This window comes from Pseudophryne corroboree, chromosome 6 (genome assembly GCF_028390025.1).
Source record: "Pseudophryne corroboree isolate aPseCor3 chromosome 6, aPseCor3.hap2, whole genome shotgun sequence".
Taxonomy (NCBI): domain Eukaryota; kingdom Metazoa; phylum Chordata; class Amphibia; order Anura; family Myobatrachidae; genus Pseudophryne; species Pseudophryne corroboree.
Window position 1 is genome coordinate 823,734,159 of NC_086449.1, and position 24,976 is coordinate 823,759,134.

The 24,976-nt window shown below is 49.8% G+C and overlaps 1 protein-coding gene across 2 annotated transcripts in view; it reads left to right on the top strand.

The window, feature by feature from the left end:
- The window catches only part of CCDC77 (coiled-coil domain containing 77), a 58,749-nt gene that overhangs the window by 12,770 nt on the left and 21,003 nt on the right, over positions 1–24,976 (top strand). Inside the window, exons 1-8 of one of the 2 annotated variants that reach the window (XM_063929229.1) lie at positions 8,917–9,030; positions 21,475–21,542; positions 21,785–22,004; positions 22,309–22,451; positions 23,393–23,489; positions 23,757–23,826; positions 24,054–24,136; positions 24,691–24,839. In XM_063929229.1, the coding sequence (XP_063785299.1) occupies positions 21,505–21,542; positions 21,785–22,004; positions 22,309–22,451; positions 23,393–23,489; positions 23,757–23,826; positions 24,054–24,136; positions 24,691–24,839 (800 nt within the window). In that variant the 5' untranslated portion in view covers positions 8,917–9,030; positions 21,475–21,504. Of the gene's footprint in view, positions 1–8,916; positions 9,031–21,474; positions 21,543–21,784; positions 22,005–22,308; positions 22,452–23,392; positions 23,490–23,756; positions 23,827–24,053; positions 24,137–24,690; positions 24,840–24,976 lie in introns of those variants that run through there. The other variant, XM_063929230.1, reaches the window with a different exon arrangement.

A 24,976-nucleotide genomic window follows, 5' to 3' on the forward strand; every position in this document is an offset into this window, starting at 1 on the left:
GCCCGTCCCTGTGCGGACTATTTCTGCAAGGCTTGTATATAGTTGTTGCTTACATAAGGGTTATGTTACAGTTGAGATCAGTCTTTGGCTGATGCTGTTTTGTTCATGCTGTTAACTGGTTTAGTATATACCAGGTTGTACGGTGTGTATGGTGTGGGCTGGTATGTATCTCGCCCTTAGATTAACAAAAATCCTTTCCTCGTACTGTCCGTCTCCTCTGGGCACAGTTCTTTAACTGATGTCTGAAGGAGGGTCATAGAGGGAGGAGCCAGTTCACACCCATCTAAAGTCTTAGAGTGCCCATGTCTCCTGCGGAGCCCGTCTATACCCCATGGTCCTTACAGAGTCCCCAGCATCCTCTACAGACTAGGAGAAAAAGATTTACCGGGAGGCTTAAAATCTTATTTTTTTTTTTTATTTTTTTTTCATCTTTTTAACTTTTTCATACTTTATGATCCACGTTGGACTACAACTTTGGCGGTCATTCCGAGTTGATCCTAGCTGTGCTAAATTTAGCACAGCTACGATTATTCACTGACATGCGGGGGGACGCCCAGCACAGGGCTATCCTGCCCCGCATGTCAGTGCCGCCCCCCCCCCCCCCCCCGCAGAAGTGCAAAGGCATCGCACAGCGGCGATGCCTTTGCACTTCTAGAGAAGCTCCCGACCAGCGCAGCTTTAGGGCTGAAACACACTACACGGCTTTTGCCGGCCGGGAAAAAGCCGGACGGCTTTTCCCCGTGCCGGCATTGTAGTTAACAGTGTGAGGGCTAGGGTGCCTTCACACTGCACGGCCCCGGCCCGGCTGCCGGGTTGCAGCCGGGTCTCACCACTGGAGGGTCCAGCGGCCGGGCGGCCGCCGGGCCGTCTTTGGAGCCAGTAAACCATGTGTGTGAAGGGGAGCTTTCACACACAACGGTTTTTTCTGAAGCCGTGTCTGATGCTGCGCATGCGCACAGCATCACACACGGCTCAAAGCCGTCCTGTGTGACAGACACTGCCGGTTTCTCCCGGATGGCAAAAAGCCGGACAAAGTTTGTCCGGCTTTTTGCCATCCGGGAAAAACCGGAGTGTGTGTTACAGCCCATAGCGTGCCGGCCAGGAGCTCCTCGTCGCTCCCCGGCCCGCAGCGGCTACGTGTGACGTCACGCAGCTGCTGCAGCCCGCCCCCCGTTCGCGGCCACGCCTGCGTTGGCCGGACCGCTCCCACGAAACGGCGGCCAAACGCCGCTGTTCCGCCCCCTCCCGCCCAGCGATCGCCTCTGCCCTGCTACGGCCTTCGGCCGTCTGGCATGCGCCGGCGCACTACGGACCCGTTCGCTCGGCTGCGACAAAAAGCAGTGAGTGAACGGGTCAGAACGACCCCCTTTATGAAGAAAACGACACCAATAGTGGTCATCCTAATGACTGTCAACCTAGTTACTGTCGACCCAATGATCCACACCCATTTACATGTGTGAAAGAGACAGTATGTTAAATCAGACTGCTATACTGTAGGAATGCAAACTGAACTGAACTGTCTTTTCTTTATATTTTGTAACATAGGGGGTAATTCCAAGTTGATCGCAGCAGGAAATTTTTAAGCAGTTGGGCAAAACCATGTGCACTGCAGGGGAGGCAGATATAACATGTGCAGAGAGAGTTAGATTTGGGTGGGGTGAGTTCAATCTGCAATCTAAATTGCAGTGTAATAATAAAGCAGCCAGTATTTACCCTGCACAGAAACAAAATAACCCACCCAAATCTAACTCTCTCTGCACATGTTATATCTGCCTCCCCTGCAGTGCACATGGTTTTGCCCAACTGCTAAAAAATTTCCTGCTGCGATCAACTTGGAATTACCCCCATAGCCCGATTAAGTTAAAAAAAACCCAGGGCGGAACAACCCCCGGTGGTATTGGGTGTTGGATGAGTATGAAAAGGCCTGCAAGCCTGTTTAAGGGTGCATCCCTTCTGTGACATCTAGAAGTGTTGAGCCGCTGTAACGTCTGTATGCTGTACCCCCTTGAAAAAGGGTAGAGTATTTTTTTAAGACTTTTTTGAGCAATAAACATCTAACCTTCAAGACAACTGCCTTACATCTTGTGACCGACAGGAATGCATCACATGTAGTCCCGTTCTCCGCCTGTTCTGGTCTGAACTCAGCATCTCCAAGCTCCGCCCTCTGCCAGCTACCGCGCAGGCAAGTAGCCAGTGGGTGTCAACTGACGCCAGTCAGGAGAGGTTACAGCACCATATCCACTCATACACAGCAGCAAGTGGTTTCAGGGGCCGATGGTTGGAGCCTGGTGGTGGCAGCAAAACGCTGAAGGCAAGAGGGAATCCCCTAATGGCCCAGGTCTGGTGAGACACGAAAACCAATCTGTGATCACTTGGCACAAGCGGCGAGGCACGGCCGGTCACAGATGGGATTGGACTTTTTTAATTTCTTGATTAAATATTTACCTCTAAGTATTATTACAGCACATTCCCTGAGAGAGCTCACAATCTAATGGTAATTAGAGAGTTAATATACACACCTGGCCCTGTTACACTTCTCTGGGCCAAAGGTCACATTGTCCCCTTAGCTTGTAAGCTGTCACAGGCAGGGCCCTCCTTCCTCGCGTTCCTCCCATACACTTTCATTGCTTTTAGTGCTCTTAGGGGGTAATTCAGAGTTGATCGTAGCAGCAAATTTGTTGGCAGTTGGGCAAAACCATGTGCAGTGCAGGTGGGGCAGATGTAACATGTGCAGAGAGAGTTAGATTTGGGTGGGTTATATTGTTTCTGTGCAGGGTAAATACTGGCTGCTTTATTTTTACACTGCAATTTAGATTTCAGGTTGAACACACCCCACCCAAATCTAACTCTCTCTGCACATGTTACATCTGCCCCACCTGCAGTGCACATGGTCCCTCATTCCGAGTTGATCGCTCGCTAGCTATTTTTTGCAGAGCAGCGATCAGATATTCGCCGCCCACGGGGGAGTGTATTTTTGCTTTGCAAGTGTGCGATCGCCTGTGCAGCCGACTTACTTACCCACTGCGATCACATCAGCCTGCCCGGGCCCGGAATTGACGTTTTCCCTACCACTCCCAGAAAACGGTCAGTTGACACCCACAAACGCCCTCTTCTTGTCAATCTCCTTGCGATCGGTTGTGCGAATGGATTTGTCGCTAGAAGCCTTGCACAGCAACGATGCTGTTTGTACCCGTACGACGCGTGTGCGCATTGTGGTGCATACGCATGCGCAGTACTAACCTGATCGCTGCGCTGCGAAAAATGGCAGCATGCGATCAACTCTGAATGACCCGCTTAGTCCCATTCAGCGACTTTGCATGCTGCCCCTGACTGTGTGTAGTCTCATTGTATGCTGAGCTGCCTTCCGTTCCCCTGTGCCTGGACGTTCCACGCTTGTCTGGATATTGGGGGTCATTCCGAGTTGATCGTAGCCCTGCAAAATTTAGCACAGCTACGATCATGACAATAGACATGCGGGGGGACGCCCAGCACAGGGCTATTCCGCCCCGCATGTCAGTGCCACCCCCCCCCCTGCAGAAGTGCAAAGGCATCGCACAGCGGCGATGCTTTTGCACTTCAAGAGTAGCTCCCGGCCAGCGCAGCTTTAGCGTGCTGGCCGGGAGCTACTCGTCGCTCCCCGGCCCGCAGCGGCTGCGTTGGCCGGACCGCACCCCCATAACGGCGGCCAAACGCCGCCGTGCCGCCCCCTCCCGCCCAGCGACCGCCTCTGCCTGTCAAACAGGCAAAGGCGATCGCAAAGAAACGACGGCCTTCAGCCGTCCGGCATGCGCTATTCCGACCCAATCGCTGCACTGCGATAAACTGCATCGAGCGATCGGGTCGGAATGAGCCCCATAGTGCGTCTCCCAAAGCCGCCCAATTCGCACCCTATCTAGTTTGTCGGGCACTTGCTTTGTAATGTTCGGAAGTTATGTCAGAGTACATTTACTGCCCCTTGGAGACGTCTGTTTTCGCTGGTGCCTGTATAAAGCTGCTTTGGAAATTTAGCGGCGCCTGAAAAATAAATGATAAGCGTATTTATTATGTCCACAGCACGGCCTCCTCTTGTCACATGACTCCCATCCAATGACAGCAGGAGGAAGGGTGTGTGGAACAAGGAGCGAGAGGAGGAGCCTATGTGACAAGGGGTGGGTCTTCAACCTCAGCTGCTCCGCGTGGGAAGGGACTCTGCACCTAATTCACTTTTGCGCGCAATGCTGATGTTTTCGCAGTGGAGCGATTATCCGCAGACTGCGCATGTGTCGCGATCGAATGGTGCACGTGTCAATGTACCTTTGCAGTTGCGTTCGCACAGGCGAGTGATTGATAGGGACAGTTTGGGAGGGGTAATGGGGAGTGGTGGCAGAAATGCAGACGAGTATATGGTCATTTTCAAGGCATGTCTCTGCCTTCAGCTGTGATCATGTACGTAGAGAAACATGGCGCCAGCCAGCGTCACTTCTGCTGCAGCCAGTCTCCGTAGCCATAGTAGTCGATGTTTCTCGTTGTTGCGTCGATGCTGCGTATGCCTGTTACCTTCCCTAATCAGAGGGCATGCAATCAAGGGGGTCATTCCGAGTTGATCGCTCGCTAGCTACTTTTTGCAGCGCAGCGATCAGATAGTCGCCGCCCACGGGGGAGTGTATTTTCGCTTTGCGAGTGGACGAAAGTTTTTGCAGCCGAGCGGCACAAAAACGTTTTTTGCAGTTTTCTGAGTAGCTCTGGACTTACTCAGCCGTTGCGATCACTTCAGTCTTTTTGGTCCCAGAATGACGTCAGACACCCGCCCTGCAAACACCTGGACACGCCTGCGTTTTCCCTACCACTCCCAGAAAACGGTCAGTTGACAGCCATAAACGTCTTCTTCCTGTCAATCTTCTTGCGATCGGCTGTGTGAATGGATTCTTCCTAAAATCCATCGCCCAGCACCGATCCTGTTTGTACTCGCACGATGCGCTTGCGCATTGCAATGCATGCGCAGTTTTGCCGAGTTTTGACCTGATCGCAGCGCTGCAAAAAGTTACTAGCGAGCGTTCAAGTCCCCAATTTAAAGTTCAGAGAGAATATGGAATATCCTACAAATGGGGCTCTTCTGTCGGGATCCGGTCTGAAGATCGACAGTGTCTAGGTCGACAATGTTTAGGTCGACAGTCACTAGGTCGACATGGATGGAATGTCGACAGGGTTTCTAGGTCGACATGTGCTAGGTCGACAGGTCTAAAGGTCGACATGAGTTTTTCACACTTTTTGGGGGGGGGGGGGGATTTTTTCATACTTAACGATCCACGTGGACTACGATTGGAACGGTAAAGTGTGCCGAGCGAAGCGGTAGCGGAGCGAAGGCACCATGCCCGAAGCATGGCGAGCGAAGCGAGCCATGCGAGGGGACGCGGTGCACTAATTTGGGATCCCGGTCACTTTACGAAGAAAACGACACAAAAAAATAATAATCCTCATGTCGACCTTTAGACCTGTCGACCTAGCACATGTCGACCTAGAAACCCTGTCGACCTTCCATCCATGTCGACCTAGTGACTGTCGACCTATAGTGGTCGACCTAAACATTGTTGACCTAGACACTGTCGATAAAACGAACCACACCCCTTCTGTCTGCCTGGAAAGTAATATTACTACACTCCTGAGACGGCCCTGGCCTGGACGGCCAGGGCCACCTCCCCCGATCATTTCCGATGCAGATTTATGCGTTTGGGCGAGACTCCAACCTGAATGAAGCAAGGCGTGCAGGTCTATGCAAGTCGCCGTCAGCTGAAGCTGGATCTCCTAGTTGCAAAGCCTGACTATCTTGTAGATCACCATAACACGTGGGGAGAGCCATATCTTTCACTTCATTTGTGCTGCTTGGTGCTGACTCTGAGTTGCACGCAATGCGATATTGCACAAATGGCCAATGGGCCTGATTCAGCTTTGGTTGGAAACGCTATCACTGCTGCTTCCTTTAAAAATAGATCATTGGTACTTTGCGCATCCCGACGCAGATTCTTCGGGATCTGAATAGCCCCCAATGTCACATGTTTCTGATTGCCGCATAACTGGTTTCAGGCACTTTATTGCTCACATTAGAGGCCTTTCCTTGATGGAGAATATGCACCTTGCATGGGGTTGGAGCAAGTTTCAATGGCTCAGCCTCTGACCGGCGCCTTCTCTCCCCCTCTTCTGAGGTGTTCCAGTGTCTGTGTGCAGGCAGGCGTGCGACTCTGCCGGGAATTTAAAGGGGCGGAGGCATGTCACAAGGCCGCCTGATTTGAGATGGCCGCCCTTTGTGGTCATTCCGAGTTGTTCGCTCGCGAACAGTTTTTAGCAGCCGTGCAAACGCTATGCCGCCTCCCACTGGGAGTGTATTTTAGCTTAGCAGAAGTGCGAACGAAAGGATCGCACAGCTGCTACAAAGTTTTTTTGTGCAGTTTCTGAGTAGCTCAATACCTACTCAGCGCTTGCGATCACTTCAGACTGTTCAGTTCCTGTTTTGACGTCACAAACAGGCCCTGCGTTCGCCCAGCCACGCCTGCTTTTACTCTGGCACGCCTGCGTTTTTCGGAACACTCCCTGAAAACGGTCAGTTGACACCCAGAAACGCCCTCTTCCTGTCAATCACTCTGCGGCAGCCAGTGCGGCTGGAAAGCTTCGCTAGACCCTGTGTGAAACTACAACGCAGAAGTGCCTTTTTTTTTGCCTAGCAATCAACTCGGAATGACCCTCTTTATATAGCTGCTCTGCACTCTGATCTGTGCCAATGCATTGGGCGCATGATCCCTGAGCCCCAGCATTCCTGTATCACGTGCATTTGACTTTGGACTGTTCTTTATGCTCCTCTGCCTGTCTATATTGGTTCTGCTCTATTCGGTTTCGGCTAGGCTCAGTCCGTGATCTGCATTGGATAGTCCGCAGTACCAACTTAGTTAACTGTTTTCGGCTGGTAGAAGGTTGCACGCAGTGGTGCCGAGAGAGTGGGGGTGGCGGATACTCTTTACCTGAGCCAGGGCCTGTTGGAGGGGCCTGGGGAGGGGGGGAGGGCGGGTCCAGCTCTGCATGTTAGCGTAGCCAGACAAATGAAAAGTGAGTTTCGTCAGGTATTTGCAGCGATAACATTGGAAGTGACCCGCCGAGGGATGCAACACTTCCGAAATCAGCTACAAATGTGTACTATGAATGAAGGCCACCGTCTGGTTGATGATATATTCACAACCAAGTGAAAATAAACTGTATTCCGTGCACTTTTACGTTATGTACTAAAATTCTGAAGAGCATTTACCAGGCCTTGTTTCTTAATCTTTAATAATCTGTGAGGTGTTCTTGCCTCACTCTGTATAATTTGCTGAGCCTGAGTCATTTCGTCAAACGTTTTGGAAGCAAAACACAATAAATACAGAGACCGTCTCACAACGCTGTCATTATAAGCATGAAGCCGTGTACAGGGACAGGAGCTGATCAGCTAAGGAAGGAACTCCCAAGAGACGTAAGACAAGACCGAACGTGAATGACAGAAGAGGATTATGTAATAGGGAACGGTGGACCAACAAGCCTCGACGTACGCTGTAATAAGTGAGAGACAGTTTGCACACTGGGCCTGATTCAGACCTGATTGCACAGCGGGCAATTATCGATAGACTGCGCATGCTTATGCACCGCAATGCGCACGCGTGTCACCAAACAACAACAGGCATCGCTGAACAGTGACAGGCTGGTGCGAAAATTTTAATTGTGCAGCCATTCGCATGCTGAATGACAGGAGGAGGCCGTTTGTGGGTGGTAACTGACCGTTTTCTGGGAGTGTCAGGGAAAACGCAGATGTTCCCAAGCGTTTTAAGGGAGGGTGTGTGACGTCCGCTCTGGCCCCGATCAGCCTGTTTTCATCGCACTGTATAAGTCCTGGGCTGCGCACACTGCACACAGTGAAAAAATCATTCACTGGTGAGTGAGGTGCGAATGGATTTACAGCTGTCCGCTGACTGAGGGATATCTGTAGCACAGCGTACACATGCGATCGCACACTTGCACGGGCAAATTTACACTCCCCTTGGGCGGCGACTATCTGAACTGATGCTCAGGATCAGCCACAAATTTGCTGACAGATACTACTGCGAACGGATGTAACAGACCGCATTTTACGAGGAATAGGCGTTTCTGGGTGGTGACCTAGCCAACACAGAACTGTTCCGCCTCATGAGAGCGCCATGGGTGTGTTGGACGACGTCCTTGCTCAGTCGTAGCATTCGGACGGAGGTGAGACGCCTGTCTCAGGGGGACCTTTTGCACCTAGCATGGAGTGGGTGCAAGTCCAGATACTAACGATGGCATAAACCATGCGGCACCCCCTACCTGGGGAAAGTTTTATGATAACCGAAACGTCAGATTAGAAATGGTTGTGGCCTATTCCTTTTCCAAGCCACCAGAGTGCCGCCGGATGTCAGAATTATTGTGTTCCTGTAGAGTGTAAACCTAAGAGCAGGGCCCTCCTACCTCTTTGTTTGTCATTACCCTGTTCTGGTTTATTACTGTTGTGTTTCCAATTGTACAGGACAACGGAATATGCTGCGCTATATAGTAACTGTTAATATATATATAACGTGTTCCACGCCGACAACAGAACCTCCTAGGTCTGCCCTGTCTCCCTAGTGGTAACCGCTGGGCAGGGGCGCGCCCAAAGTCCCACTTCACATGCATGCTGGAGACTGGACAGACCTTAACAAATTATTATATATACATAATAATTGATATAGATGCCTGTGACGTGTAAAGTCACTGGTTAGTGGTCACTAAGTCTCACATTAATTAGCCAGCCTTCCCCTCACTTCCACTGGTGCTATCACTCCCTATGACAAAAGCAGCCTAAAACTACGACTCCCGGCATGCAGCGGGCGGCGGCGCGCAGTGACGTCCCCTGTGATTGGCCGCGGAATGATCGGCCTCGGTGATTGGCTGTGGCGCTCCGGGCGGCTGGTTTGGTTACAGTTGTAGCCGGGGAGGAGAGAGGAGAGTGAAGCGGCTGCAGACCCGCGGACACCGGCCCAGGTAACGGCTCCCGCAGGTCATGCATATATCCGGGGTATACAGGCGCCCGGTGCTTCCTGCAGCCCCTATACCCTGCTATATACATTATACTGTACACAGGCAGCATAGCTGACAGCTGTCCCGGCGATTTAATGTCCTGTCCCCACTTTTCACCATTGCAGCTGGACCCATAAAGTGCACTAAGGTCCCATATGCATTATACTGCGAATATATATATATATATATATGTCACAGTACATGCATGAGATGCTGGGAGTTGTAGTGCATCAGCGTGCACGGCCGTCACAGATAACGCGAGCAGATCCGCTGTCAGAATAGCAAAGTGTCCCTGGGAAAAGTTACTTTTATACGCGGACCTGAGTGATGTGTTTGCTGCGTTATGCGCCGGAGCACGTTGTATTATTTGGTGTTTAGGGCAATTGCTGAACATTTATTTATTAACAGTTTCTTATATAGCGCAGCACAATACGTTGCGCTTTACAACTGGACACACCGATAAGACAAAACTGGGTAATAACAAACAGTCATAGAGGTAGGAGGGCCCTGCTCGCAAGCTTACAATCTATGGGACATGCTCGATAAATGCATCTGTCCGGGTCACGGTGATTTCCTTTATAAATTAGCATTTTGTATTATTTCTCTGACGTCCTAGTGGATGCTGGGACTCCGTCAGGACCATGGGGATTAGCGGCTCCGCAGGAGACAGGGCACAAAAATAAAAGCTTTAGGACTAGGTGGTGTGCACTGGCTCCTTCCCCTATGACCCTCCTCCAAGCCTCAGTTAGGTTTTCTTTTTCATCCACTAGGGGTCACTGGAGTACTCTTGGGATATGGACGGCTTCCACCGGAAGAAGGCACTGAATAAATTAATTTTTGAGACTACTCCTCCCCTCCATATCCTCGAGCACTTCAGTGTTTTTTCTGTGCTCGACACAGTTAGAAGGCATAGTGGAGCTCGTCCACAAAGTATTGGAATTTTTTCTAAGTTTTTTTTTTTTCCTTTCAAGGATTTCCACGTCCTTTCCCCCCTTCTAACAGGCGTGGGTCAGGGACAGTGGAAGCGGCTGAGAACAGCCGTGGGTGTCGGACCTCTCTGTAAAGAGCTCCCTCACTCCACCTGCAGGCTGCCTGCAAAAAGCTGGACGGAGCTTGGATGAGAAGCCCCGTCATAGACTTTTGTTACGGTCCAGGTATGTTGGGTAGGGGCGGTCAGCTTATGCTGCCGCCCCACTATTGGGGATTGTATTGGGCATGTTTTACTCACTAACGACCGCTGCCCGGAGCGCGTGTGCATAGGCCGCTTCACGGCTCTATGCAGCGCGCTCTCACTCTCCGCCGCTCCCAGCATCTTAAGTTACCTAGCAGACCGCTGCTCCCTGCGCCGCAGCAGCCGATATGTTCCCCGCTGCCTGGCTACACAGGAGGCCACTCCACTCTATGCTGTGTGTGGCGGGCCGGGAGCGCGTGTGCATAGGCCGCTCCACGGCTCTATGCAGTACGCTCTCTGCTCCCGCTGACCGCCCGCATCAGCCGAGGAGTTCCCCGCTGCCTTGGCATACAGGTACAGGCCGCTCACACGGCCCTATGCAAAGTTCCACAGGCCCCGACCCGGTGCTGTACACGGAGGTCGTGGGGGTGGGGGGAGACATTAGCAGTATTGGCAGTGTTAAGCTTTGTAGAAAAACTTGGTACTTAACATGTTTAATGTTCTCCTGTCTGTTCCAGGATTCCTATATTACATCTCGGCTTAAGAGTGGTACTAGGGGAATTTGGGGGTCAGTTTTCTTATTGCTGGCAGGCACTGCACTTGCCTGATATATACAAGGAACTTTGGTGTTATTACTGAGTCGTGCAGACTGTCTGTGTGTAGTTTGTATTGTCTGTCTTTATAATGAGTAAGACACCAGCAAAATCTAAGAAACATTTTTCATGTCATGTCTGTAAGAGTGTGTTGCCTGATGGATCCACCACATGTACAGCATGTGTTGTTAATACAGCCACAAATACGATTTCCACAGAAGTAAAGCCAGCATCTCTGGACCCTCCATGGGCTTTACTTGCAGATGTATTAGTTGGTTTACAATCAGAGCTGGCCGCCTCTCGTGAAGAAAGAGAAGCGGCAAGATCTGAGTTTAAAATGAGACCATTTGAGTTACCAGGGGAGTCTCAATCTGGTCAGAGGTCCACCTTGAGTGGAAAAGATAAGTTTCCTTTTCCTAATAATTTTCCAGTCTCTGGGATACTAGACCTCACTGAACATGAGTATGAGGAGGGCGAAATAGACCAACAGTCAGATAGTGACGATTTTGACAGCCCAGGTATTGATAATCTCATCAGAGCAGTACGTCAGTCGCTGGAGTTTACGGAAACTGAGGAGCCCCTGACGAATGATGAGGTAGTCTTTACTAAACGACAGAGATCTCCGATGTGTTTCCCTATTTCGGAATCTCTTAATAAAATGTTACTGGAAACACGGAAGAATCCGGATAAACGGTTTTCTATACCTCGTAGATTTAAATCGAGTTACCCGTTTCCAGAGTCCATGACAGCTACATGGGAGAACCCACCATCGGTGGATTCATCCGTATCTAAACTTACAAGGAAGTTAACCATACCAGTACCAACTGCTACTACGCTTAAAGACCCTGCAGATCGTAAAATAGAGGCTATGCTAAGGTCCATGTATACAGCAGCTGGAGTGCTGCTGAGACCTGGGTTGGTTGGCATTTGGGTTACTAAAGCATTAATGGTATGGATAAAAGAGCTCAAGTCGGCTCTGCAAGATGACCATCTTATACTTCTCGCGGATCAAATCTGGGAAGCTGCTGAATATCTATGTACAGCTTCTACTGACGTCTGTCAGCTTACTTCTCGCCTTTCTTCATCGCTAGTCATAGTACGACGAGCACTTTGGCTGCGTTCTTGGCAGGCGGAGACGGAGGTTAAAAAAGGTATAGAGGCATTGCCTTATGATGGCGAGAAGCTTTTCGGTCCTGAATTGGACAAATGGATTTCTGAGGCTACTGGAGGAAAGTCTGTGTTTCTTCCATTGCCTACAACTATACCTAAACGGAAATATTCTGGTCCGGCGTTCAAATCCTTTAGAACTCAGCCCTTTCGTGGGCAGGGCACAGGAGCAGTCACGCCTGGTAGAAGAGGTCGGGGACGTAGTGCCCGACAATCCAATGCACGTCGTCAAGACACTAAGACCACTAACAAACCAGTGGCATGACGGGCTCCCAGCCCATCTCGGATCTCCAATTGTGGGAGCACGCCTTCAGAGCTTTCAGGGGGCGTGGCTGCAGACGTCCACAGATGGGTGAATCCGCAATTTAGTATTAGAGGGTTACAAAATAGAGTTCGATTATCTTCCGACAGGAAGATTTTTCACGACAGGACTGCCTGTGTCGGACGACAAGAAAGCAGTTCTGCAGGTGGCCATTCAGTCTCTGCTGAATGCTGCAGTTGTAATTCCGGTCCCCGTGCAGGAACAGGGGCAGGGTTATTATTCCAGTCTGTTTCTGGTACCAAAACCAGATGGCTCAGTCAGGCCAATATTGAACCTAAAAGGTCTCAATCATTACGTCACTTACCACAGATTCAAGATGGAATCTCTCAGGTCAGTAATTGCAGGGTTAGAGCCGCAGGAATTCATGATTGCACTGGATCTCAAAGATGCGTACTTACACATTCCGATTTGGCCACCTCACCAGAGTTTCTTAAGGTTTGCAATAAGGCGAGACCATTACCAGTTTCAGGCTCTGCCGTTTGGCCTCTCATCAGCGCCTCGGGTATTCACCAAGGTAATGTCCGTGATGATAGCTCATCTCAGGTCCCTAGGAGTAATAATTGTTCCGTATTTGGACGATCTACTCATAAAGGCTCCGTCTCAACAATTGCTTCTCCAGCATGCTTTGCTAACGTACAATGTACTAGTTCAGCACGGTTGGATAGTCAGTTTAAAGAAATCACATCTAATTCCGTGTCAACGACTTCAATTCCTAGGGATGATTCTCGATACAGTAAATCAAAAGGTTTACCTGCCACAACAGAAAGTACAGGTCATTCGTCATCTGGTGCAATTAGTGCTCAAGCCACGCACAGTCTCAGTACATTTGTGCATTCGCCTTTTAGGCACAATGGTGGCGGCTTTCGAAGCACTTCAGTTCGGAAGATTTCACTCGCGTCCGTTTCAACTGGAGGTGTTAGCGCAATGGTCGGGATCACATCTGCAGATGCACCACAGGGTGAGATTGTCGCCACAAGTCAGGGTGTCTCTTCTCTGGTGGTTAAAAATACACAATCTATCTGCAGGGAGACGATTCGGCGTCGTGAATTGGATAATTCTGTCAACAGACGCAAGTCTCAGAGGTTGGGGAGCTGTAGTTCAGAGTTATCGGCTCCAGGGCCTCTGGGCAGATCACGAAAGATCGCTATCCATAAATGTTCTGGAACTCAGGGCGATTTACAATGCTCTAAGACAAGCAGTGTACATGTTTCGTTTTCAGACTGTTCAGGTGCAGTCAGACAATGCGACGGCAGTCGCATACATAAACAAACAAGGAGGAACGAGAAGCCGCATGGCAATGCGGGAAGTAGCTCGGATCCTCAGATGGGCCGAATATCACCAGGTGATATTGTCGGCAGTGTTCATTCCGGGAGTGGACAACTGGGAGGCAGATTTTCTCAGTCGTCGGGATTTTCATCCAGGAGAGTGGGCATTAAATCCAGAAGTGTTTCAGATGTTGATCCAGAGGTGGGGTTACCCTCAGGTGGATCTGATAGCATCCCGCCACAATCATCAGGTGTCACGATATGTGTCCAGAACAAGAGATCCAGGGGCAGTGGCGGTGGATGCTCTCACAGCCGCGTGGCCGTACAGCCTCGTGTATCTGTTTCCACCGTTTCCGCTGCTCCCGCTGTTGCTAAAACGGATCAAGAGAGGGTCCGTCACAGTCATACTAATAGCGCCTCATTGGCCTCGGAGAACTTGGTTCTCGGATCTCCTCGGTTTACTCGCAGACGATCCGTGGCCACTCCCACTACGTCCGGACCTGTTACAACAGGGTCCGTTCCTTTACCCCGATTTAGCGCGGCTGCGTTTGACGGGGTGGCTGTTGAAAAGGCCATCTTGAGAAGAGAGGGCATTCCGGAGTCTGTTATACCAACCATGGTACGAGCTAGGAAGCCGGTTACGGCAGCTCATTATTACAGAATCTGGCGTACTTATATAGGTTGGTGTGAAGCTCGGAAGTTTCCGACATCATCTTTTAATTTATCCAGTCTTTTGTTATTTTTACAGATGGGGTTAGATGGAGGACTACGTCTTTCCACACTAAAGGGGCAGGTATCTGCGTTGTCAATTTACTTTCAAAGGAAATTGGCCTCGTTGCCGTCAATACATACGTTTCTACAGGGTGTAATGAGGATACAGCCTCCTTTCATTCCACCTACAGCACCATGGGACTTGAATCTGGTTTTAGATTTCTTACAGTCCGATTACTTTGAACCCTTACAACAAGTGGATATTAAATTTCTCACTTGGAAAACGATTTTTCTTTTAGCCTTAGCTTCGGCTAGGCGAGTTTCAGATCTGGGTGCCTTGTCGTGCAAGTCACCGTATTTAGTTTTTCATGATGACAGAGCGGAACTTCGGACGAATCCCGCTTTTCTACCAAAGGTAGTGTCGTCTTTTCACATCAATCAACCAATAGTAGTTCCGGTATTAACAGAGAATGCTGAAACGTTGGATGTGGTTCGCGCATTACGCGTCTATGTATCCCGAACGTCTACGGTTCGTAAGACGGATACGTTGTTTGTTCTCTATGATGCGGCTAAGAGGGGTTGGCCAGCCTCTAAGCAGACCTTATCCAGATGGATCAAACTGACTATACGTCAGGCTTACCTTCATGCTAGGTTACAGCCACCTACATCAGTAACAGCTCATTCCACACGTTCTGTGGGAACGTCATGGGCAGCGAGTCGTGGGGCTTCTACGACACAGCTTTGCCGGGCGGCTACTTGGTCTTCAGTGCACATGTTTGTGCGCTTTTACAAGTTTGATACGTTCGCGGCATCAGCATCTAGCTTTGGCCGTTTAGTGTTACAAGTGCCAAACAGCTCTCCCGCCACGGAGGAAACTTTGGTACATCCCAAGAGTACTCCAGTGACCCCTAGTGGATGAAAAAGAAAGTAGGATTTTGGTACTTACCAGGTAAATCCTTTTCTTTGAATCCATAGGGGGCACTGGACGCCCACCCAGAGCAGTTTATCTGTTTTAGGAAGTTCAGTGGTTCTTATGGTAACACACTTTCACGACTGGTTTAAATTTAACAAAGGTTAATCAGTTAGGGTGTCAACTGTTTAGTTGTCTGTTACGTTTTGTGTCAACTTTATTGTTGTCCGTGAGATTATAGGTAATTCTCCTTTTGTCAATCTCTCTATCGATCCTGTTCGGCTCAGTAAAAAACACTGAAGTGCTCGAGGATATGGAGGGGAGGAGTAGTCTCAAAAATTAATTTATTCAGTGCCTTCTTCCGGTGGAAGCCGTCCATATCCCAAGAGTACTCCAGTGCCCCCTATGGATTCAAAGAAAAGGATTTACCTGGTAAGTACCAAAATCCTACTTTTGTGCCCGTCCGAGCAGGGTGCAATCTAGGTGGCTCTCCTAAAGAGCGGCTTAGAAAAAGTTTTTAGGTTTTTTATTTTACAGTGAGTCCTGCTGGCAACAGGCTCACTGCATCGAGGGACTTAGGGGAGAAGAAGTGAACTCACCTGCGTGCAGGATGGATTGGCTTCTTAGGCTACTGGACACCATTAGCTCCAGAGGGATCGAACACAGGCCCAGCCATGGAGTCTGGTCCCGGAGCCGCGCCGCCGACCCCCTTGCAGATGCCGAAAAGTGAAGAGGTCCAGAAACCGTCGGCAGAAGACTTTTCAGTCTTCATGAGGTAGCGCACAGCACTGCAGCTGTGCGCCATTGTTGTCAGCACACTTCACACCAGCGGTCACTGAGGGTGCAGGGCGCTGGGGGGGGGGCGCCCTGGGCAGCAATGATAATACCTTGTTCTGGCTAAAAATACATCACATATAGCCCCTGGGGCTATATGGATGTATTTAACCCCTGCCAGGTCTCGCAAACACCGGGAGAAGAGCCCGCCGAAATAGGGGGCGGGGCCTATCTCCTCAGCACACAGCGCCATTTTCCTGCACAGCTCCGCTGCGAGGAAGGCTCCCAGGACTCTCCCCTGCACTGCACTACAGAAACAGGGTAAAACAGAGAGGGGGGGCACTTTTTTGGCGATATTGATATATTAAGCTGCTATAAAGGAAACAACACTTCTGTAGGGTTGTTCCTATATATTTATAGCGCTTGGGTGTGTGCTGGCAAACTCTCCCTCTGTCTCCCCAAAGGGCTAGTGGGGTCCTGTCTTCGATAAGGGCATTCCCTGTGTGTCTGCTGTGTGTCGGTACGTGTGTGTCGACATGTATGAGGACGATGTTGGTGTGGAGGCGGAGCAATTGCCGGTAATGGTGATGTCACCCCCTAGGGAGTCGACACCGGAATGGATGGCTTTGTTTATGGAATTACGTGATAATGTCAGCACGTTACAAAAATCAGTTGACGACATGAGACGGCCGGCAAACCAGTTAGTACCTGTCCAGGCGTCTCAGACACCGTCAGGGGCTGTAAAACGCCCTTTACCTCAGTCGGTCGACACAGACCCAGACACGGACACCGAATCTAGTGTCGACGGTGAAGAAACAAACGTATTTTCCAGTAGGGCCACACGTTATATGATCACGGCAATGAAGGAGGCTTTGCATATCTCTGATACTGCAAGTACCACAAAAAGGGGTATTATGTGGGGTCTGAAAAAACTACCTGTAGTTTTTCCTGAATCAGAGGAATTGAATGAAGTGTGTGATGAAGCGTGGGTTAACCCCGATAGAAAACTGCTAATTTCAAAGAAGTTATTGGCATTATATCCTTTCCCGCCAGAGGTTAGGGCGCGCTGGGAAACACCCCCTAGGGTGGATAAGGCACTCACACGCTTATCAAAACAAGAAACGGCCGCCCTCAAGGATCCAGCTGATAGGAGGCTGGAAACTACCCTGAAAAGTATATACACTCATACTGGTGTTATACTGCGACCAGCCATCGCCTCTGCATGGATGTGCAGTGCTGGGGTGGTTTGGTCGGATTCCCTGACTGAAAATATTGATACCCTGGATAGGGACAGTATTTTATTGACTATAGAGCAATTAAAGGATGCTTTTCTTTATATGCGAGATGCTCAGAGGGATATTTGCACTCTGGCATCGAGAGTAAGTGCGATGTCCATATCTGCCAGAAGAAGTTTATGGACGCGACAGTGGTCAGGTGATGCGGATTCCAAACGGCATATGGAAGTATTGCCGTATAAAGGGGAGGAATTATTTGGGGTCGGTCTATCGGATTTGGTGGCCACGGCAACAGCCGGGAAATCCACCTTTTTACCTCAGGTCCCCTCCCAACAGAAAAAGACACCGTCTTTTCAGCCGCAGTCCTTTCGTTCCTATAAGAACAAGCGGGCAAAAGGACAGTCATATCTGCCCCGAGGCAAAGGAAAGGGTAAGAGAGTGCACCAAGCAGCTCCCTCCCAGGAGCAGAAGCCCTCCCCGGCTTCTGCAAAGCCCTCAGCATGACGTTGGGGCTTTACAAGCGGACTCAGGGGCGGTGGGGGGTCGACTCAAGAATTTCAGCGCACAGTGGGCTCACTCACAGGTGGACCCCTGGATCCTGCAGGTAGTATCTCAGGGTTACAGGTTGGAATTCGAGAAGTCTCCCCCTCGCCGGTTCCTAAAGTCTGCTCTGCCAACGTCTCCCTCAGACAGGGCGACGGTATTGGAAGCCATTCACAAGCTGTATTCTCAGCAGGTGATAGTCAAGGTACCCCTCCTACAACAGGGAAAGGGGTATTATTCCACACTATTTGTGGTACCGAAGCCGGACGGCTCGGTAAGACCTATTCTAAATCTGAAATCTTTGAACCTGTACATATAAAAATTCAAGTTCAAGATGGAGTCACTCAGAGCAGTGATAGCGAATCTGGAAGAAGGGGACTTTATGGTGTCCCTGGACATCAAGGATGCTTACCTGCATGTCCCAATTTGCCCTTCACATCAAGGGTACCTCAGGTTCGTGGTGCAAAACTGTCATTATCAGTTTCAGACGCTGCCGTTTGGATTGTCCACGGCACCTCGGGTCTTTACCAAGGTAATGGCCGAAATGATGTTTCTTCTGCGAAGAAAAGGCGTATTAATTATCCCTTACTTGTACGATCTCCTGATAAGGGCAAGGTCCAGAGAACAGCTGGGGGACGTAGTAGCACTAACCCAAGTAGTGCTGCAACAGCACGGGTGGATTCTGAATTTTCCAAAATCTCAATTGACCCCGACGACACGTCTGCTGTTCCTGGGAATGATTCTGGACACGGTTCAGAAAAAGGTGTTTCTTCCGGAGGAGAAAGCCAGGGAGTTATCCGAACTTGTCAGGAACCTCCTAAAACCAGGAAAAGTGTCTGTGCATCAATGCACAAGAGTCCTGGGAAAAATGGTGGCTTCTTACGAAGCGATTCCATTCGGCAGATTCCACGCACAAACTTTTCAGTGGGATCTGCTGGACAAATGGTCCGGATCGCATCTGCAGATGCATCAGCGGATAACTTTGTCTCCACGGACAAGGGTGTCTCTTCTGTGGTGGTTGCAGAGTGCTCATCTGTTAGAGGGCCGCAGATTCGGCATACAGGACTGGGTCCTGGTGACCACGGATGCCAGTCTGAGAGGCTGGGGAGCGGTCACACAGGGAAGAAACTTCCAGGGAGTGTGGTCAAGCCTGGAGATGTCTCTTCACATAAATATACTGGAGCTAAGAGCGATTTACAATGCTCTAAGCCTGGAAAAACCCCTGCTTCAGGGTCAGCCGGTGTTGATCCAGTCGGACAACATCACGGCAGTCGCCCACGTAAACAGACAGGGCGGCACAAGAAGCAGGAGGGCAATGGCAGAAGCTGCAAGGATTCTTCGCTGGGCGGAAGATCATGTGATAGCACTGTCAGCAGTGTTCATTCCGGGAGTGGACAACTGGGAAGCGGACTTCCTCAGCAGACACGATCTACACCCGGGAGAGTGGGGACTTCATACAGAAGTCTTCCACATGATTGTGAACCGTTGGGAAAAACCAAAGGTGGATATGATGGCGTCCCGCCTCAACAAAAAACTGGACAGGTATTGCGCCAGGTCAAGAGACCCTCAGGCAATAGCTGTGGACGCTCTGGTAACACCGTGGGTGTTCCAGTCAGTGTATGTGTTTCCTCCTCTGCCTCTCATACCAAAAGTACTGAGAATTATACGGCAAAGGGGAGTAAGAACGATACTCGTGGCTCCGGATTGGCCAAGAAGAACTTGGTACCCGGAACTTCAGGAGATGCTCACGGAAGATCCGTGGCCTCTACCTCTAAGACGGGACCTGCTTCAGCAGGGACCGTGTCTATTCCAAGACTTACCGCGGCTGCGTTTGACGGCATGGCGGTTGAACGCCGAATTCTAAGGGAAAAAGGCATTCCGGAAGAGGTCATCCCTACCCTGGTAAAAGCCAGGAAGGAGGTGACTGCACAACATTATCACCGCATTTGGAGAAAATATGTTGCGTGGTGTGAGGCCAGGAAGGCCCCCACGGAGGAATTTCAATTGGGTCGATTCCTACATTTCCTGCAAACAGGAGTGTCTATGGGCCTCAAGTTGGGGTCCATTAAGGTTCAAATTTCGGCCCTGTCGATTTTCTTCCAGAAAGAATTGGCTTCAGTTCCTGAAGTCCAGACTTTTGTAAAAGGAGTACTACATATACAGCCCCCGGTTGTGCCCCCAGTGGCACCGTGGGATCTTAATGTAGTTTTGGATTTTCTCAAATCCCATTGGTTTGAGCCACTCAAATCGGTGGATTTGAAATATCTTACATGGAAAGTAACCATGCTACTGGCCCTGGCTTCAGCCAGGAGAGTGTCAGAATTGGCGGCTTTATCGTATAAAAGCCCATATCTGATTTTCCATTCGGACAGGGCAGAACTGCGGACGCGTCCTCAGTTTCTGCCTAAGGTGGTTTCAGCGTTTCACCTGAACCAGCCTATTGTGGTGCCTGCGGCTACTAGCGATTTGGAGGATTCCAAGTTGCTGGACGTTGTCAGGGCATTGAAAATATATATTTCAAGGACGGCTGGAGTCAGAAAATCTGACTCGCTGTTTATACTGTATGCACCCAACAAGCTGGGTGCTCCTGCTTCTAAGCAGGCGATTGCTCGTTGGATTTGTAGCACAATTCAACTTGCACATTCTGTGGCAGGCCTGCCACAGCCTAAATCTATCAAGGCCCATTCCACAAGGAAGGTGGGCTCATCTTGGGCGGCTGCCCGAGGGGTCTCGGCATTACAACTCTGCCGAGCAGCTACGTGGTCGGGGGAGAACACGTTTGTAAAATTCTACAAATTTGATACCCTGGCTAAAGAGGACCTGGAGTTCTCTCATTCGGTGCTGCAGAGTCATCCGCACTCTCCCGCCCGTTTGGGAGCTTTGGTATAATCCCCATGGTCCTGACGGAGTCCCAGCATCCAATAGGACGTCAGAGAAAATAAGATTTTACTTACCGATAAATCTATTTCTCGTAGTCCGTAGTGGATGCTGGGCGCCCATCCCAAGTGCGGATTGTCTGCAATACTTGTACATAGTTATTGTTACAAAAAAATCGGGTTGTTATTGTTGTGAGCCGTCTGTTCAGAGGCTCCTACGTTTGTCATACTGTTAACTGGGTTCAGATCACAAGTTGTACGGTGTGATTGGTGTGGCTGGTATGAGTCTTACCCGGGATTCAAAATCCTTCCTTATTGTGTACGCTCGTCCGGGCACAGTATCCTAACTGAGGCTTGGAGGAGGGTCATAGGGGGAGGAGCCAGTGCACACCACCTAGTCCTAAAGCTTTTATTTTTGTGCCCTGTCTCCTGCGGAGCCGCTAATCCCCATGGTCCTGACGGAGTCCCAGCATCCACTACGGACTACGAGAAATAGATTTATCGGTAAGTAAAATCTTATTTTTTGTCCCTGTGTCGGGGACCTGCTCTGCGACCGCTCACTCACATTATTTGCAGCACAGGTAATATATATTGGGGTCCGTTCAATTTCGGGTGATGTGGCATAGAAACACTAGTAACGGCACGCCAGATCATCCCAAAAATGCCATGCTTTCCCCCTTATAGAGCCACGTGAAAACAAATCTGCAGTCTCGGGACTACCAGATAGGTGGCACTTACTCACGGGCATAGGTGGCATGACCCCAATTGAATTGACCCCCATAGGGTTCTGTGGCAAATATTGTAAGCTAAACTGATTGTTATTCCAATTCATTTCTTGCAGACGTGTTTGGTGCGTTTTGCAAACTAAGTTATGGATCTGTCGACTCGCCGAGACACCAGAGGAAGACGGTAAGTCGCTATAAGTCCTTCCACTTCTGTTGTTGGGAAGGCTTGTCCAGCCAGTCCCCATCTAAAGTTGCTCCACTCGGCCGTCTGGCCTGACTATCGGGTGGCTGGATCCCTGTAATACTTGGCCATACATATATAAACACTTTATTTTAGTCCACTATTATGTATATTTTTATTTTACACTAAATGCCTGATGTACGCATATAAAAAATGTTATTTATACCTCCTGCCCTCGCGCTCAGATACCAAGCTCCTCACACTCCGGATTCCTCCGTATCCTCCGACTATGTCCCACAGAAAGTGGACACCACCCCTCTGCCCCCCATTAATGAGCGTCTGGCTTACCTCCGTCCTTCCCGGGAACTGCTGGAGTATTACCGCAGGAAGATTGCAGAGTTTGATGAGGAGCATGAAGATCTGGCGAAGAGATTGGAGCAGTATAAGGGCACATATGAGGAGCAGGTGAGCCCATACGTTTGGTTGCGTTAGGATGTCATTTGGTGGCTCTGGATGGGATGGTCAGACAATCTTGATGACACTTCTGAAGTATGATAAAGGATACGTCTACCTTTACGGTCATGTTTAGCGATAAGACACCAGGCTCTGTTTAAGCTCCCCTGAACGATGAACGTCCTCGCCTTCGCTTCACTCAGTCACAATATCTCTGTGCACTTCGGCCTTGCTTTTATTTCCGTGTATTTTGCTGGGTGTCAGCCTTCCAGGTGGTATATGAGCTGCTCAGTCATGTGTTGTGTCTCGCTCCCAGCACAAGCTGCAGTGGGAGATGCGTCAGAGAGAGGAGGAGATTGCGGAGCTGCAGAAGGCGCTGAGCGATATGCAAGTGTACCTGTTCCAGGAGCGGGAGCACGTGCTGCGGCTCTACTCGGAAAACGACAGGCTGAAAATCAGGTGAGGTTGCGATGAGTGCAGTCTGTCAGACAACATATAGAAAGGATGTTTACACACCATTCACTATATTTTTTGTTTGTGGGGGGGAAGGGGTGGGGTGTTTGTAAAGGAAACCCACCTAGATGTACTGTTTTGTTTTAGAAATGTTAGTTGATTACTCCCAGAAGGTTAATTTATAGGCCCTCATTCTGAGTTGAACGCACGCTGCAACTTTTTGCAGCCTGTACGATCAACTAGACGCCGCCTATGGGGGAGTGTATTTTTGCACAGCAAGGCTGCGATCGCTTGTGCAGCCGAACTATGCAAAAATATTTTGTGCAGATGAGGAGTAGGTCTGGACTTACTTACCCATTGCGATGACTTCAGCGTCTCAGGTCCCGGAATTGACGTCAGACACCCGCTCTGCAAACTCCTGGACACGCCTGCATTCGGATCTCCACTCTCCGAAAACGGTCAGATGCCACCACGGAACACCTTCCTCCTGTCAATCACGTCGCGATTGCGGCAGCGATCGTTTTCTTCTTTAATTCAGTCGCTGCCCGGCGCTCCCCATCGCCGGGCAATAACACGCCTGCGCATTGCGACCGCTGCACATTCCGGACCCGCTCGCACGGCTGCGAAAAAAAGCAGCGTGCGAACGGGTCGGAATGACCCCCCATAGTCATTGCAGCAGCGGCACTTTATGGCAGCCCGAACGTGCTCAAAAGTGCTCAATGCCCCTTAGGGCTGCTAGTTATTTTGAGCAAATTCTGGCAGCAATCAGGCCGCAAGGGGTACAAGTTTGGATGCCGCAGCCGGCGTTAAAGCGCTGTGTAATTGGCAACTCGCACTCTTCGCAAACAATTGGATTGACCCCATAGTGTAGCTAATATACACAGTTGCTATAGGAAACGTCAGTGTCTGTGTTATCAGCGTATTCTGTGTATTTTGTTGCAATGCAGAGAACTAGAGGACAGGAAGAAGATCCAGCAACTTCTTGCATTGGTTGGAACCAGCAGTGGAGAAGTTACTTATTTCCATAAGGAACCACCGAACAAGGTGAGAATAGCGGATTTGGCAGCTTCATTTACAAGAGCTTGAAATACAAGGAATGGATTGTGTCTCCAGCAGAATATACAATCGTCATTGGTGTGTGTGTGTGTGAATATATAAAATATATTGTGTGTGTGTGTTTATATTTCCCAGTGTCTGGTGACAGTGGAACATCTTGTAAAGCAGCATCTGTTTGTGGCCTGTAGGTGTCACTGTTACTATACCTGCATAATGAAAGTTACTTAGAGGATGAACTGTAGGTTTCTCTTGTAGGTCACCATACCCCAGCGCCCCATCCAATCTGGAGATCCGCATGAAAGGAAACCGCAGCGGCCAGGAGCAGGTGGGGGGACAGCGGCATTAATACCTGCGCAAGAAGTGTCCTTTGTAATACGGTTACTTCAAGCTGTATTAAATGAGGCTTTGTCCCTTGTAAAGACGTAAACACAGCACGTATAAGAATCGTACATGTGCTTTTTTATAAACCCCTGTTAAACCACCGTGGCGATGCACGCTTATATACAGGCAATGTATGTGCTAGATAGTCACTGAATGTCCTTCTCCCTGCAGCCGGGAAACGGGGGATAATTAAACCAACTGGGAAGAGTGAGCGGGCTCCACACAAACCTGACGACCAAACACTTCTGCTCCAGGTGAGGCGAGGCCGTTCCATATAGCACAACATGTGGGATTTAATCACATGACCCTGACAACTGTGTCACATGTCCTTGTAATGCTCCGCAATGTCAATCGCCTCCATATTTAATATGCAATAAAAGCTTCTTGTCTCGGCACTCGGAGCCTTGTCACCCTGGAGACTATTACCTGAGACATAAGATGTTTTCTTCCCGTTGTCCTATTAGCACTGTTAGTGTTCTACTCGGCAAATGCCATTATATTCTCCATGCTTTAAGTGTACCTACGGACAATACATAGTGGTGGCTGCTTTTTTGTGGGCTGCATCATCATTTACAAGACTGCAGCCTTTTTCCGTTCATAGGACATTACGGCCGCCTTGGTGACTCTTCCGCTAACCTTTTTAATTAGAAGTTTTGGAGGCCTAGACATCTGGAAATATTCAAGCTTTTCTACTTAATTGTGGAAACGTTCTAGCTTAAGGATGTGTATGTTACAAAATCAATATATTACCTTGTGCGTCACTGTAGGATGTGTTTAGTATGCTCTTAAGTGGCCTCTCTTCCGCCAGGTGGAGGCACTGCAAGCCCAGCTAGAGGAGCAGACCCGCCTCTCCAAAGAGCAGGTGGAGGCCCTCTTGGATGACCGGAGGATCCGTATGGAAGAGGCAGAGGTGCAGCACCAGAGGGACCAGGACAAAATCAAAGGGATGACCGATAAGTGAGCGGACTAACGCGTTTCTCCTGCTGTGTATAAATGAGATGTTTGTTATTCTGACACTGTGTGTGGACTGCGCTGTCGGCTCCCACTGTTTACACCAGAGGTCTGGGTTAAGCTGAAATACACCCCCTTCCTCA